This window comes from Rhizoctonia solani, chromosome 3, assembly GCF_016906535.1.
Source record: "Rhizoctonia solani chromosome 3, complete sequence".
Lineage (NCBI taxonomy): Eukaryota > Fungi > Basidiomycota > Agaricomycetes > Cantharellales > Ceratobasidiaceae > Rhizoctonia > Rhizoctonia solani.
Window position 1 is genome coordinate 2,027,851 of NC_057372.1, and position 14,881 is coordinate 2,042,731.

Sequence of the window (14,881 nt, forward strand, 5' to 3'; positions counted from 1 at the left end):
GCGAGCAGGTAAGGAGAGAAGAGGGAGGGAGAGTGAGTTGTAAAACAGCAAGGTTGAACGAGCTCTTTGAACTAATTCTAAATTCCACGCTAGGACAAATACGGTCTTCTAACACAGCCATCTGCTTCCGCACCGACACCAAGGTTAGATCTGACACCATAAATGGCGGCCTCATCAACATATTGGCTAGCGTACCTATGATGTTCCTTGGCTAACCTTACTGCATATTTAAATTTTCTGTTCATTCTGAAGCCACGTAGAAAACTTCAAGCTCTGGTCTCACGCATAGACCAGTATTGTCCGACAAGTCCCCCGACGTGGATTTGGCGATTTGGCGGCGGCTGACAGGTTAACTCTTCTCCGCTTTACTGAAAGACATCAAACGCGGTTGTATGATCACGTGCTCGTGTTCCATCTATGCTCAGAACAACCAATCCGCTAGAGTTCACAATAGACATACTCGGGAAATGCCTCTACAATTGTTTCTCTGCTGGTACCTTGTTAATGATACGCCGCACACGTTCTTGAGGCTGAGCGGCTGAGCATCTGCTCATGCCGAATCGAGCGAATACACGTGGTTCGGCCGAGATTACATATTAAACCCCTCACTCGTTTGATCCTGTCCACAAAGACGAATTATCCACAAACGAGTGTCACCATAGTCAAGTGCTGTTATCTAGGAAAGGAAACTCTTTGTGATGTCTCAAAACACCGCATACAAAGTGATTAGTGCCGTCAGGGCTACAAATTTGCCACCGTCAGTATCAGCGATCACCTATCATCCAAACCCGAAACTGAAAATTATGCGTCATGACTCGAATAGTATTCCTATGGTCACCAAATGGGGGTCTGAGTACAAGGACCCAGGTTCAAAACCTCTTATCAACCTTTCACAGGGATCACCCGGAGAACAACCGCACCCCTCGCTAATCGAACGGTTAAGCAAAGTTGTACAGAGTCCCGTCGCGCAGCAAGGTGATACCACCATCTCTGGAGGCTCGGATAGCGCCGCATATGGGAACGTGCGTGGGGATGTGGCCATGCGGATAGCCCTGGTTGGGGAGATGAAGTATGTGTACGGAGGAAAGGATAAACTCGATGTAGACGTTCAAGTTGAAGATATCGCCCTAACGGCAGGGTGCAATGCGGCGTTCATGGCCGCCGTGATGGTGGTTGCAGAGCGAGGAGACGAGGTTATACTGCCCGTGCCTTGGTGGGTTGTGGAATCAACCAGGGGTAGATGCCACTTACATATTACTCTCTATTGAGTTCAGGTATTTCAATAATGAGTAAGTTCGTTGGTGCAAAATCCTCACGCCAGTATTTTCATTATGGAATTTAGGATGACATTGCGTATACTTGGCATCGAACCCGTGGGACTTCCTGTATCTGCCGAGAGTGGATTCTTGCCTAGTGTCGAACAAGGCGAATCATTGATTAACCCTCGCACAAAAGCCATCGTACTTGTTTCTCCAAACAACCCAGTAAGTCTCAGTATAGCGTTTCAGTCAATTGAACCCTATTTTGACTGAATTCACATAGTCAGGTATTACATACCCCACATCGACTATAAGAGCTTTTGCAGATCTTGCGGTCAAACATAAAATCGCATTGATCATCGATGAGACCTACCGTGATTTCGTAACACCCGGGCCTCCGCACGATTTATTTACTCCAAAGGACAACTGGAGCTGGCGTTCTAATGTCATTCACCTGTTCTCGTTCTCCAAAAGCTATCGTGTTCCAGGACACAGGCTTGGCGCATTGGTGGCAGACAAGAGCGTAGTCGATGAAGTCAAAAAGGTTCTTGATTGTATACAAGTAAGTGCACACTACTTTCTTTTATTTACACCGGTAAAACGACCTATCGGGTGCCCTGTCAGATTTGCCCAGCGCGTGCACTGCAACTAGCACTCGCGCCTCTCCTGCCAAGTCTACGTCAAGATCTCGCTGAGCAGTCGGCCGAGTTTTCCAAGCGACATCAGGTGTTCCGTGACACGCTCAAGGGGTCTGAATGGGAGATTGGAGCATCTGGTGCCTATTTTGCGATTCTCAAGCATCCGTTCAAGGGCGTATCCAATGTTGAGATTTCCAGACGACTAGCTTCCGAGTGTGGTGTTGTTGTGAGTTGTCATTTGCTAAAGCTATTCGGGTCTAAACTAGGTTGGTAGGTACTGCCTCTCACGGGATTCGTTCCTTCGAGTGATTCGTCGTGGGACAGCTGGTTGCGTGTGTCTGTTGCTAATGTAGGAGAGGAAATGATATACGAAGCAGCTACTCGAATACGCGATTCGGGCAAGGCGCTGGGGTACGAATAGCTAGGGAATCAATGAATGCACTACCGTCTTGGTAGGCTGCACAGCGTAAAGAAATGGTTTTAGAATCAGAGGGCAGAACGGCTCAGCTTCGAGTTGTGTCTGATCTACCTTGTTACAGTAAAGTCCCCATTGGCGGTACACTCCTGTATCTGGACATAACTCTGAATGTTGTTAGGCAATGGAAGGTGTTGATGATTGTCCATGTGGGCCACAATACACGACTGCGGTAATCCTTTGAGGATTGAGAGGGTCTCTATATACACCATCGACATCTTATGAATTTGAGTTTCGTAGACTTGGCACAGTAAACTATATTTATCAGAGAAAGAAATTAAAGACTTGGAATTCAGAAAACATGTTAAAAGTAGGGGCGTGTGAATACGACAGCACCGGGCCATCAAGGGTAAGCTATTAGTATGGGAGTGGAAGGTACACTGGACTGCCTATACATATCTATCTACTATCGGGGGGAGGCCAGAGCAACGGATTGAATCAGACAATGTCCTAGAATACGAGAGTAAGCCGTAATGGGTTCATCGACTAACATCTCTGATTATGGCATTCAGAAATGACTCGGGACCGGTCCGCCCGGTCGTTCGCGTCTCACGTGTATGAATTGTATAAATCCTTACTTCTGACGATCACCGGCTGTCCGAGCACTGCTTCTCAACTTGCTGCGTATGTGCATAATTGGTCGCTCGTGCACAGCTCGTTTGCTGAAAAAATGAAACACATCGCCCATCCGGTGCAAACGTTTCGGCACCACCCTCTTCGGCATAATTTGGGATGACGATACTCACGCTTGTCTCCACACCCTTTCGTTATCGTCATTGGCTAGCGCTCGTGTATTACGAGATTCGGTGCTGATTAAGCGATTGTACCTAATGGTACTTGATTGACGCTGATCAAAATATAAACAAGGCTCATTTCTTTAGACCATATCACTCCCCCACACCGTTCCTCTCCCGACTGTACCTATACGAATGAACAGCCGATACTCTTACCAGAGTGCGCCTTATGGGCAACAACAACAACAGCAATTTCAACCTGGCCGCCAGCCCACGATGAGACCTGCGGGAGGCCCTGCTGGGTTTGTCGGCGCAGGACCCAATCCCCGGCCCCCTCAAGGAGCAGACCCTCAGTACGTGCTAATCAACACATATTTCTAGCCGAACTTGGCTCATCGCATATCCCTCGCAGACTCTGGAACTGGTTCATAACCGTCGATGAAGATAGGTCTGGCCAGATCACCGCCACCGAACTGCAGAGGGCGCTTGTGAACGGAAACTGGAGTCCATTCGACCTGGACACGACCAAGATGCTCATGGGAATCTTTGTGAGTCGTATAGAATTGCCCCCCTTGCCCTGCGTTAGTTCCGGAGTGAGCTGACTGCTTTCGGTTGGCTCAGGACGTGGACCACAGTGGATCGATAAGTTTCAACGAATTTGCTGGATTATGGAAATACATTGCTGACTGGCAAAAGTAAGTCCAATATGCCGGCACCATGATGTAAACTTTAGGAATCTGACGGATGCTTGGTGTCTTGTAGCGTCTTCCGCCATTTCGACTCTGACAACTCTGGCACGATCGAGGGACATGAGCTGGCCAATGCTCTGCGCCAATTTGGTTACAATCTTTCGCCTCAATTAATTAGTCTCATCGCCACCAAATACTGTAAGTTGTATTAATGGGCGGTATTGCATTTTATCTAACGGTTATCCAACGCAGCCGCTCTGCCTGTGTCCACAGCCCCAGGCGCCCCGCCCCCAGGCATCTCGTTTGACCGCTTTGTCCGAGCATGTGTGGCGATAAAGACCCTCACCGAGGCTTTCCAGCGCCTCGACACTGATCGGGATGGATGGATTCAGATCAATTACGACACCTTCCTTTCGGTGAGTTGAACCTTTTTAGGCCACAAACAACAAAACTAATGGGTCCATTAATAAAATTAGACAATGTTGAGCGCACCATGACACGATATGCCACGATGATTGAAACGACTTAAACTTTTGTCCCATTATTTAAATTGAATTCTCTACTCTTTTGATAGTGATGTACTATGTTAGTAGTTTACCATATTCAGTCACCTTGTATTCGTCGCCCAAATATCTTCTGGTTTAGAGAGTGTACTGGATCTTTGCGAACTGAACCGCCAGCTGAGCAATGTTATAGTTTGGATCTTCCTTCAGACTGCGGGTTCGGGACTTTATTTTCACTGCCTAGCAGTTCAATGCCCAGGAGTTGTTGAAGTTCCTGGACGGCTTTGCGGGATCCTCCGATAGGAACGTCTAGGTAATGGAAGAAGTAACAATGAAGGATGAGTTGACGGGAAGACGGTCACACTCACGTATCGTCTTCATCCCCAATGCCTGAGCGGTTTTCAAGTTTCTAAATACGAAAAGGTTCAACTCGGCTCCAAACAGATGGATGTGACATACAGGCCCAAGTCATCCAGGAACACGACTTCTTCGGGGTTGACGCCGTTCACTTTACACGCATACTGGTAAATACCAGGCTCGGGCTTCCTGTTCACACCGAGTCAATACGAGCCAAATATCGCAATCGCCAGGTTAAACTGTATCGGCCTACCTTGACCCAACGACGCTACTATCAACAAAATCGTCAAACAGAGCTCGAATCTTTGGTCCGCCTGGACCCCCGGTGCTCTCTCCCCAACCCAAGAACTCAAGCTCGGCTTCTGGAGAGAACTTGTGTGCTCCTTGTTTTGAAGGAGGAGTATCCCGAATGCGCTCGTATTGAGCTGAATAGTTGTTTGTCAAAGCAACAATTTTAAACTGCTTAGTTTCTCGAAGCTTGTGTATTGCACCCAGGATGTAAGGGTCAAACTCAGTGGACCTCATCATTCTTCCAAATAGCTAACGACGTCAGACCTGGATTAGTGATTCAGTCTGACAAGCTTCGAAGGTGCTTGCCTCTCTTCCATCTACTTTCACAGATTCTGGAAGTGTTGGTGCATCTAGACCGAGATCAAGTAGCCGACCCTTGAACTGACGAGGAATATGACTCTCACCTACATTTTTAGACTGGCACCACTCGCGATAGTATTGATTTCCCAATCCAGTATCGCTCAGTTCTTGTCCGAACAAAGTGTAGAAAGGGTATAGCTCAAGTTCGCCCCTTTCGAAACGTTGCCATGCGCCTCCTTTTCCTGAATTTGGCCCAGGTGAGTGAGAACCCACTCGACAAACGAGGACGGCTATGACTTGCCTCGTCTAGTGATGATGACGTTTATCCAGTCTTTTGGGAGTCCCTTTTCGCGTTCGTATGCGTGTATGGCTATCAAAGGCGATTTAATCACCACTCCACCAATGTCGAAGAAGACAGCTTTGATAGGTGAAGTAGCCTTTGTGGTGCTCATAATGGCTCGCGATCGGTAGTCTCAGGTCAGAGTAATGATATGATATCTTAGTGAGATTCAGCAAGATATAGCCGCAATTTCCGAAGTCTATGGGTAGTAGTCAATTGCAGAGCGTTTCTGAGTTAGTGCGCGGTGGCAGGCGGATGGATGTTGCCGGGTGAAAGTTAGCCGGTGAACCCGATTTGGTTCGATACATATAGTATTAAATACGAGTAAATTTAAATAATCATACTTGATCAACGCGCGATCATCAGCAGGAAAACGAAATACCACTTTGTATTGCTCTTTGCCTCCATATTTTTCGAGACTACTCAACAACGTCGTTTCCCACCTAGCTCGTCGCTATTGTGCTTGTACCTTGCCAAAGATTCCTGTCTTTAATCAGTACTACTCCGACTCAACAGAACTTCGCCGCAAGCGTCGGTCTGAATATGGTACCTGGTCCTCTCTTGTGGATTAATTCACCTCCCAGACATACTGCTACAGCTAATCAAGCTTCTAAAGGCATTAAAACGCTCTCATACTTGTCTCCGCATCTGGCAGCTCCAGCTAAGCGGCCCGGGGACGAACTTGAAAACAGTACTCCGCTCCTCGTGTGCTTGGAAGCTCCCCGGATGGCTGTATTGTTATTGAGCCAATTGGGTTGATCCCCGTAGAGGTATACTTAGCGGGGGAAAGCATAAGCACCTATACGCCATGTTTATTGTTGAGATCAAGTGCAGCCTCAAACGAATGGGAGATACAAATCGACTTTCTATTGAGATCATCCGATGGACTCGTTGTTACTGTATGGTATGTCGGTAGCACACGTAATGATTTATATTATTGATCGAATAATACTATTTTAAGTGGATTTAGACTCTCGTCAGGCTGTACGGCCTACCGATTTAGTAAGGCTAACTTGCGAGAGGCCGCGTTTTGACCAAAACCAGCATACACGCGGACAAGGTTACGTCTGCATGCAGCGGTAACTCTTTCGTTTCATCGGGACTCCTGGTTGGCCGGCGGCGGACGACTGGCTGAAAGCGCTCTCTTTGTTACCCAAATACCACGAGTAATTAATTGGAGGGATACCGTATACTTACTGTCAGGCAGATACAATGACTAGCCAAGGGCGTGAATCAACGCCCAAGGAGTGTATATAAGAAGTCCCAAGACAGTTTTTCCCCACTGGCTTACCATGGCTCTCTCACAGGAATCATCGCATCACCGGTCCAGCTCTAATATAACCTCAATTCGTACCAATAGCGATCTTCCACCTTTTCGGTCCTTTCCTGCTGCCCAAGACGGTTGCTTGTCCAATCCAGCTACTGGAAGGAGGCCATCCCCAAAGGGGTCGGATATAAATTATGGAACCCAGCGCCACCAAGCCACAGATAATGGGAGTATACATAACTTAATTCATTCCAGCTCGGCATGCGGAGAGCGGCAGCGTGTAGCTTGTTTGCCCGAGTTCACACCCTTCCCGTCAGCGCCACCAAGTCATCGCTATGCACCCCCAGAAGGACTCAGGGCTGTACAGCCACAGCCAATTCCTCTACCTGAATATGCCATCCAGACAAACGTTAGTTGTCCGCCAGTCTCTCCCCTTGATGCTATCCAATATCCAAGGCAAGTTTTAAAATCACAAAAAGAGGGTGGTCATGTCGATCTCATGATATTTATAGTGAGATTTTGCCCGTTCGGTCATGCAATTCGTGCCTATCCCCGGCCCTATTGACGCCACGGTGGCCTTATGTGTGCGAATATTGCGACTCTAAGTCTGCGCAAACTCACGACCCAAAGAACACTCAAGGACTCATCATTTGAGTAATTATACCCGGTAGTTAATGTGTACACCGGAGCACCGGAAGTGCATTAGCAGTAACACATTGAGATGAAATATATCCACCCCTATATGACCTTTCTGTGCGTTCAAGTTTCTTGATTATGTACTTTTTGATTTGTTCACAAAATACGTACATTTGTCTCATTCCCTCTCCTCTGTGTGCCCAATTGTCTTTTCAAGGCAGTGAATTCCCTCTATACTTTCACTGTTTTCATTCTTAATGTCAATCTAGTGATCTATGGCTCGCAAATCACCAGCGCCCCCGCTTTCTCTTAAGCATGCATACATTTGCCAAGTGCAGACCATAGGAAAGGATAAGTATCTGACATGCGCCTTTATATTGGTGTAATCCTGTCGCCATCGGGTTGTTGCCAAACCTTTTTCGGTCTTCGCACGCACTAGAAGGATTCAACTAGTTTCACTGCCGAGGATTTGCCCACCTTTGCTTTTATTTTTACTTTTCACGTGTTTGACAGTACGACATCCTGAATAGTCAGGCTAAGTGCGAAGGAGCCCTTTGGAACACAAAATAACAACGCTCTGATATCTACATAAAGACAACTTATTCTGCTTATCAATTCACCTGGGAAGACATATTTTCAATCTTTTGGATCCCCTCCCAGTGCCTTTTCCACCTCCCTCCCTGCCATTCAAATATTTTCTTCAGGTAAGACGAATCCTCTCCCTCTATACTTTTGACCCAGTGAATCAGGCCCCCAAGCGCAAAATCGATGAAGGAAACAGTGTGTCCCGTGATAAACGGTCCAGCATCCTTGGTTCCGTCATTGAGCTCTGCAGATTTACTAAGGGAAGAAAACTTTTCCTCCGCCTCGGCCCATTTCTGGGAAATCACATCATCCGGGTATGGTTCAAGCATATGCCCTCTTGTGCGCTTCAGATACTCGACTGATCGAGCATCAAAGAGGTGAAGCATCCGTGGCATAATGGTCAACCTTATATTAGAAACGGTGGCCGGGTAATATTGTGTTGTAAGTATATGCTGAAGAGAGCGAGTCCCGGGCGCAAAAATTGCAGGATACGTAGGAGTGGGATATTTATCATCTAGGTATACTGCAATTTCGAACGAGTCTGCAACATAGGTTGGTTTACCGTCTGGATGACTTGATGGATCCGCAATCACTACCAGACCCAATCAAGATAAATTCATTCCTGTCAATTAGTAGAATAAGTGTTCACCTGGTAGTGTATAGTAGGGAAAAGTGTTTGATACTGGGGCTACGCCTAATGCCTTCATCTTGGGTTCGATATCGGGGTATGCAACATACTCAATACGATATGGTAGCCCCTTGTAATTCAGAGATAACCTGCGTGACCAGTTGTTGTGTTGATAACGTGCACTGTGATAGAGAAATATACCTTGTTCTATATGGATTTGGAGACCATGAAGCACCGTTGACGTTGGGAATATCATAAAGGATGATTGGATTCTCTTTGGTAGCGGCCATAATGGCGGGAACTTTAGGGGCCGTTGATCTAAGTACACTGATCCGGAGTATTTATAGCAGCATCAAACCACGGATATCCGGCAGATTTGATAGGAAGGGACTGACTGATCATTCTCAACCACCCACGCAGACTCTTCAGATGACGGAGAAATCAGACCGTTTGACAAAGCCTTATCCACTCTGCAATGAGATCATAGTGCTGATGACTCAAACCTGTCCTCTATGATCCGGCCGGGAGAACTGGAATGTTCTGCTATCATCAACTATGGGTAGTCCAGATGCCAGCAGGTGCTCCGTAGTGAGTTGTTCTGAAAGTTGGGCATCTTTCTGAAGTTCCGTGATCAATATAATGAGAGTTTATTGTTTCATAGCCGTTGTATAGTAGATGTCAACTGTGCGAGGCGCCAGGATAGAGCTATAGATAGATTAAGTTGCGTGCAATATAATCAAATATATGCATGGTGTAGAAGCTAAAGACAAGGCACCAGCCTTCAGAGGCAAATGAATGCAACATTGCGCAGCTTTACTATGGTAACATGCTTGACCGGCCTGTCGCCAGGAGCAGTCGCTATTTTGATTAATGATACGACATAACAGGATATTTGAACTGGGTAGAGCATCTGAACGCAAAAGTCTGCAGTTATGCGCCGTCTTTGGCGACAAATGCCTATCCCAAATTGATCTCGATGGTGATACCGCACGGTGAACCCCAAGAGTACAAAAAATCCGCATAAGGTTCAGATTTTCCAGACATCCGCACTTTTGGGGTCGACAGTGGCGATCAGGTTCCTCATTAATAGTTATCCCAGCGGCTGATGAATTTGCGATCGTACTGGCATCTGAATAACAAACGGGAATTGGAGTGAATCTACTGTAAACAACGCTCTGAATCTGTTTTGGATTGCATATTCGCAGCTAAGTGGTTCACAATGAGTCATTTTCTGCCCTTGGGTGCTCGCTCAAGCTCGTCCGATAGTGCATGTATCTGCTGTAACGAAGAACCTCATTGATCACTGAAGTACATAATACAACGCCATACACAAGAAGCCCGTGCACCGCCGGGCAAAGAGTTCCTGATAATTACGGTGTGAATCATCCCCACTAAAGTAGCTCTTTGGGCCCTGGTGACTCTCAACGATGGGAACGCAATCGTCACTAATTTAATCAGTGCTTGCCGCGGTATGTCTAGTATCAGTTAGAAGACGTGTCTTCTGCCGCCGGGAACATAACAACATATATTGATCGAATCCCCGAAAGGAAACTAAAAGTTGCGCTTGAGGGTGATCCAAGGAGACACGGGGTATTCTAAGGTTCGTGTACGGCAGTAGATAGACAAGCTTCAGATCCTACTCAGTTGAAATCGACGGGAAATTCCGGACGTAACAAACAGGAACGCAGTCGTGGACAACCACGAAACACTATTAAAAAGAGCGGGTCGATGCTTCGAGCTGCTCAGCTAGCACAAAAAGCGACACACCTTACTCTTTGATCTATGGCGGTAGATGACTCAAAGCTAGAAGCAGGCCATATATTTGGTCTAACTATGTTTCATTGTGTATTGCAAGGTTCGTCAGAATCTATCGAATGATCCCGGACATAACGCTGAACCGATATTATTGTAGGCGCGCTGTTGACCACCATGTGCAGCGCACTTGTGTCCAGACCATGTGATAAGATCTGGCTTAGATTATACATGGTAGCGGTCAATATCATTGCGCTACTACAAACTGTAGTCCATGTTACGCAAGGCTTCTGCAGCCTTGCAGGACACCCGCCGCGCCGTTGGGTGGGTTGGTCGTTTTAAGTCGTGGTTTGTACAAAGCTAATATTTAGTGACCGTAGCTTGAGGTGTTGGTTCCCAGGTTAACCCCTGTTCTATGTGCTACGACACAGATGTTCTTTATCCGTCGATGCTGGCGGATATTCGAGAAAAGGTGGATACCTATGATCCCCTTTGGTGCCCTATGGATCGCAGCTTTTGTTCCAGGAGTTTGTCTTGTGGGTAAAATGGCTAGATAAGCGTTATAGAGTAACTGGAAACACATGCTGTAGGGCGCATATGCATATCCTTTGGTATCGATTGCAACAAACGAACTCGTCAAGGTGAGCTTTGAGTACATTCAAGGCGGTGGTCAAACACCAATTCTTACCCTCCCTGTGCAAATACAGTTGAAGGTTCACTGTGAGTGTTTACTACTAGCTATATAGTCAGGTGTCTAAACTGGAGCCGATTGCGATACACAGTTGCAATATGGATATTTTGTTCTTTCTGTTTGGACCTGGTAATGACTTCCACCAGTAAGCATCCACTGGTCGTTCTGGGCTCCTATTTACCATGAGATACCCCAGCCGTGGCCTACTTATGGAATACACGAACTAGTGGGTACCTATTGATGTGTGTGCACAATTTATTTCTACTAAAGCGTCCATCCAGTTTCGAAAGAATACTCAAACGTGTTCTTAATCGTCTGGGCAGTTATGTGGGTCAGTAACTTTGACAAAATTTGCCCGGGTTTGTACGAGGCTGTGATTAACACTGACTTGTGCAGACATCTGCTGCCCCACCACTTATCCTGATGGCTATTGCCATTATTGACGAGTACATGGTGAGCTTTGATTAAGTCACAGTGCAATACGGACTCAGATTACGTTCTCCAGGTCAAGGGATCTTCGAATCCTGCCTTTATTATCACCGTGGAAATTACTGGTCAGTGACTTGGCCTCCCGCTGAACGCGAGTCTATAATCCTTACCCTCGCTCTCAGGAAAATTCTTCTTACTTTCAGTAATGATCAATCTATGCGGGTTTGTATAACTTCGTTGGATGGTTACCTTTTCCTAACGTCTCATGACATATAGGAGAAACCTTGTTCAAGAGAGGTTCAACTTGGTGATGAGCCCTCGGCGCCCTAGATCGTACCCACCCCGTGACCATGATGGCGCAGCTGCGAACGTCATATCGGTGACGATACAACAAGAAAAGGTCAAAATGCCTCTAGCTATCTGCCATTGAACTCCATATCTGATTATGAAGGCTACTAGTTCACCGAGTATGAGCTCAACGAGTGGCCATTTGCGCCCAAGAGCCCAGGAACAAACCTTAATCACAAACGAACCGAAAGTCGGTCGAGCGTGGAGACTAAAACTCCCGATAGCGAACTCACAAGAAATGTTCATAACGAATATACCAAGCGGTCGGAAATCGCCATCGGCATGGATCAGGAGTCTTCCAACGAATCGCATCTCAGCCACCAAGTTTGAGTAATCGAGTGAATCGGGTCCTGGGTATCGATTCCTATCCCTGATCTACAAAAAAAAAGTCTGGGTTTTTGCGAACTTTCCGACTTCCAGAATTAGTCCCCATCACTTTGTATCTATTCATTTAAAAAGACTTGTTCGTTTCGAATAAAGATTCCATCCAGGTTGTCATGCGCATATATACCCACGGGGCGGCCAGTCAGTCATGGCAGGTCCCATCAAACACTCACGTGGTGATGACAACAGGAAATTAATTTACGATCGTCCACCACCCCGGGCGGTCCAAACAAGCGCTGGACGACTGATCATGAACGCCATTTTGAGGACTCGGTTTTGTTCTGCCCGTATACGACCGTCTGTTTTTAGACCTTTACAACATCCTAGATTTTTCTCTCGTACTCAAGTTAAATGTGCCCCTCCTAATAGACCGAACCCTCGGGATGTGTACAAGGCGAGAAATCGGACGCTTTTGATGTATACGACCGCTACCGTGGGTCAATTTCCCAGAAGATGAATCCAAAATTCACTATACGCATGAGAATAGGTGATCACGGCAGTAGGCGCAACCTATGCCGCCGTCCCGCTCTACCGTGCATTCTGCAGCGCAACCGGGTTCGGAGGGATCCCCATGACCGATCGCGACTCGTCCCGGTACAGCGCGGACAGACTCGTTCCGCGAGAAGAAGCGAAACGTATCAAAGTGCATTTTAATGCGGACACTGCGACAGCTTGCCCTGGCAGTTCCAGCCTCAACAGCGGTTTGTGAATGTCTTGCCTGGAGAGACGAGTTTGGCTTTTTATAAAGCCAAGAATACGAGTAAGGATGATATTATTGGTATTGCGACATATAATGTTACCCCGGCCAAGGTATGTCTATGCGCGTGTTAATCGTTTTGGTGGTAGGCCAGCTCAGTTTTGTTCTTTGGGGGGGGGATTAGGTTGCGCCGTATTTTGCCAAGGTCGAGTGTTTCTGCTTCGAGGAGCAAAAATTGATTGCTGGAGAAGAAGTTGATATGCCTTTGTTGTTCTTTATCGATCGGGATATCGTGGACGACCCACTTATGGCGGACGTAGATGATGTGGTGTTATCGTACACGTTCTTCAGGTACGTCGAGTTTACATAATATGTTCACAATAACTGAATATTCATTCAATCGACAGGGCGCGCCGAAACTCTGCTGGACACCTCGAACCAGACGCGCCTCAACAGGTTGTGCTTGAATCGCAAGGATGGGGTGATATTCCGCATGCACCTCCGAAACCTGCCGACTCGACGGCCACGTGAATTCCGAATTGTCTGCTTTCCATCCAATTCAACTCGGTACAACCTCAGCTCAATATTTGTTCACCAAATCCATGAACTTCTTTGTATTCTATTTATTTTGCATTTATTTTTTTCGTATGTGAGCCGAAATGAAATAAGCATCCTGGGCGTGGATCGATTTTCATCCCTTGATGATTCACAGGGGTGAGGGCTGAGGCCAGAAGAAATGTTTCTGATGCGACGTTTGTCGTAACGGACAGATTCGATTTGGAAAAGTCCCCGAGTAGGGGCGCGGTAGGTGGCGCTTCGAGGAACGAGTGTCGGCCTCGTGCTGGTGGTTCTGCATGTAACCACGCTTGTTAACGCACGATTACGGACATAAATAGACATATGGTGCTGAAGGGGGAAACGTGGTAGGTTGTATTGTTTCGGGATGTTAAATTTCGCACATGAAGTTCGATTACTGAGTAAAGGAGTAGTCCTTTGTGTGTGTGATTGCTTGCCTTGATTCTCAACAACCAGAAAGCATTGGGTAGACACAGCAATAATGAGCTAGAATACAAGGGTAGATCTGTGTAAATGCGATTACCGCATGAGTGCGATGCAACCAGCCAAGAACATCTGCTGCGCACCTAGTAAATGCATAGCCAGGTGCTTATTTTCCTCGCTCCTGTTTTTCTAGCAGATCCTTGGCCTCGTTGATTTTACTTGCCAAGTAGGGAGAGCCCCCTCGATCGGGATGGTTGGCAATCATGATGTTGCGATGGGCGTCTTTGAAGCGCTGCTTCACCAATGGACCTTCTCTGCATAGACATTGGGTGTGAATGGGCGGTAGTATCCTGGGAACAAGTGATAACACATACTTGAGACCAAGGATATCCAGCGCCTCTTTCCTATCCATTTTGGCCTTGAAGCCACCTTTGACCCATTCATCGGCGGCACGTTTGCCTCCAATCACACCAGATTTGATAAGCTGGCGACCGACCAAGGCGGCCCCGATGGCACCGAGCCCAATGAGCACAGGAGTAGTCATGGTCCAAGTCAAAGTTAAATAGTTAGGTTTAGCCTGGACCCTGAGCAGATTCTCGTGGGCGCTTATATGGGCCATCGGCTGTGACGGCAGCGATCAGCGTTGGCCAAAGTTGACGTCCACATCTGCCCCTCACTCGGTGTATTATAATTCGGCACATTATAATTCTGCAGACATGCAGACCAGCCAATGGGAGCAGCGCAATGCTGCGTTTGTACCTCCAACACGCATAGTGCATGAACAGCCGCGTGACTTGTCTCCTCCACAGACACCTGGGATGTCACCCTCTCTGGCTCAGCATCAGCAGCACCCGCCAGACTTTAGCGCCCAGCGCCCAG

The 14,881-nt window shown here is 47.1% G+C and overlaps 5 protein-coding genes across 5 annotated transcripts; 2 read left to right on the top strand and 3 right to left on the bottom strand.

Moving 5' to 3' along the window:
• Nucleotides 1–803: 803 nt before the first annotated feature.
• Nucleotides 804–4,292, top strand: RhiXN_03061 (aminotransferase class I and II protein; the record flags this gene model as incomplete). The annotated part of the gene is made up of 16 exons (XM_043322878.1): nt 804–1,213; nt 1,275–1,289; nt 1,343–1,484; nt 1,543–1,821; nt 1,884–2,123; nt 2,172–2,308; nt 2,437–2,521; nt 2,706–2,835; nt 2,885–2,996; nt 3,157–3,205; nt 3,254–3,459; nt 3,519–3,654; nt 3,728–3,801; nt 3,869–3,993; nt 4,048–4,211; nt 4,272–4,292. The coding sequence occupies 16 exons, from the start codon at nt 804–806 to the stop codon at nt 4,290–4,292; spliced, it is 2,325 nt and encodes a 774-aa protein (XP_043178374.1).
• A 193-nt stretch (nt 4,293–4,485) lies between these two features.
• Nucleotides 4,486–5,183, bottom strand: RhiXN_03062 (haloacid dehalogenase; the record flags this gene model as incomplete). Its single annotated transcript, XM_043322879.1, has 4 exons — nt 4,486–4,607; nt 4,667–4,707; nt 4,758–4,844; nt 4,909–5,183. 4 exons carry the CDS (start codon nt 5,181–5,183, stop codon nt 4,486–4,488), a joined length of 525 nt encoding a protein of 174 aa, XP_043178375.1.
• A 2,917-nt stretch (nt 5,184–8,100) lies between these two features.
• On the bottom strand, nt 8,101–8,992 carry RhiXN_03063 (glutathione S-transferase; the record flags this gene model as incomplete). Its single annotated transcript, XM_043322880.1, has 3 exons — nt 8,101–8,666; nt 8,724–8,851; nt 8,904–8,992. The coding sequence occupies 3 exons, from the start codon at nt 8,990–8,992 to the stop codon at nt 8,101–8,103; spliced, it is 783 nt and encodes a 260-aa protein (XP_043178376.1).
• A 1,736-nt stretch (nt 8,993–10,728) lies between these two features.
• Nucleotides 10,729–13,534, top strand: RhiXN_03064 (cytochrome oxidase assembly factor; the record flags this gene model as incomplete). The annotated part of the gene is made up of 14 exons (XM_043322881.1): nt 10,729–10,782; nt 10,835–10,990; nt 11,045–11,174; nt 11,427–11,476; nt 11,542–11,598; nt 11,651–11,699; nt 11,757–11,796; nt 11,851–11,974; nt 12,034–12,185; nt 12,616–12,739; nt 12,794–13,007; nt 13,055–13,116; nt 13,188–13,354; nt 13,411–13,534. The coding sequence occupies 14 exons, from the start codon at nt 10,729–10,731 to the stop codon at nt 13,532–13,534; spliced, it is 1,503 nt and encodes a 500-aa protein (XP_043178377.1).
• A 634-nt stretch (nt 13,535–14,168) lies between these two features.
• Nucleotides 14,169–14,546, bottom strand: RhiXN_03065 (DnaJ domain protein; the record flags this gene model as incomplete). The annotated part of the gene is made up of 2 exons (XM_043322882.1): nt 14,169–14,316; nt 14,377–14,546. 2 exons carry the CDS (start codon nt 14,544–14,546, stop codon nt 14,169–14,171), a joined length of 318 nt encoding a protein of 105 aa, XP_043178378.1.
• Nucleotides 14,547–14,881: the final 335 nt, after the last annotated feature.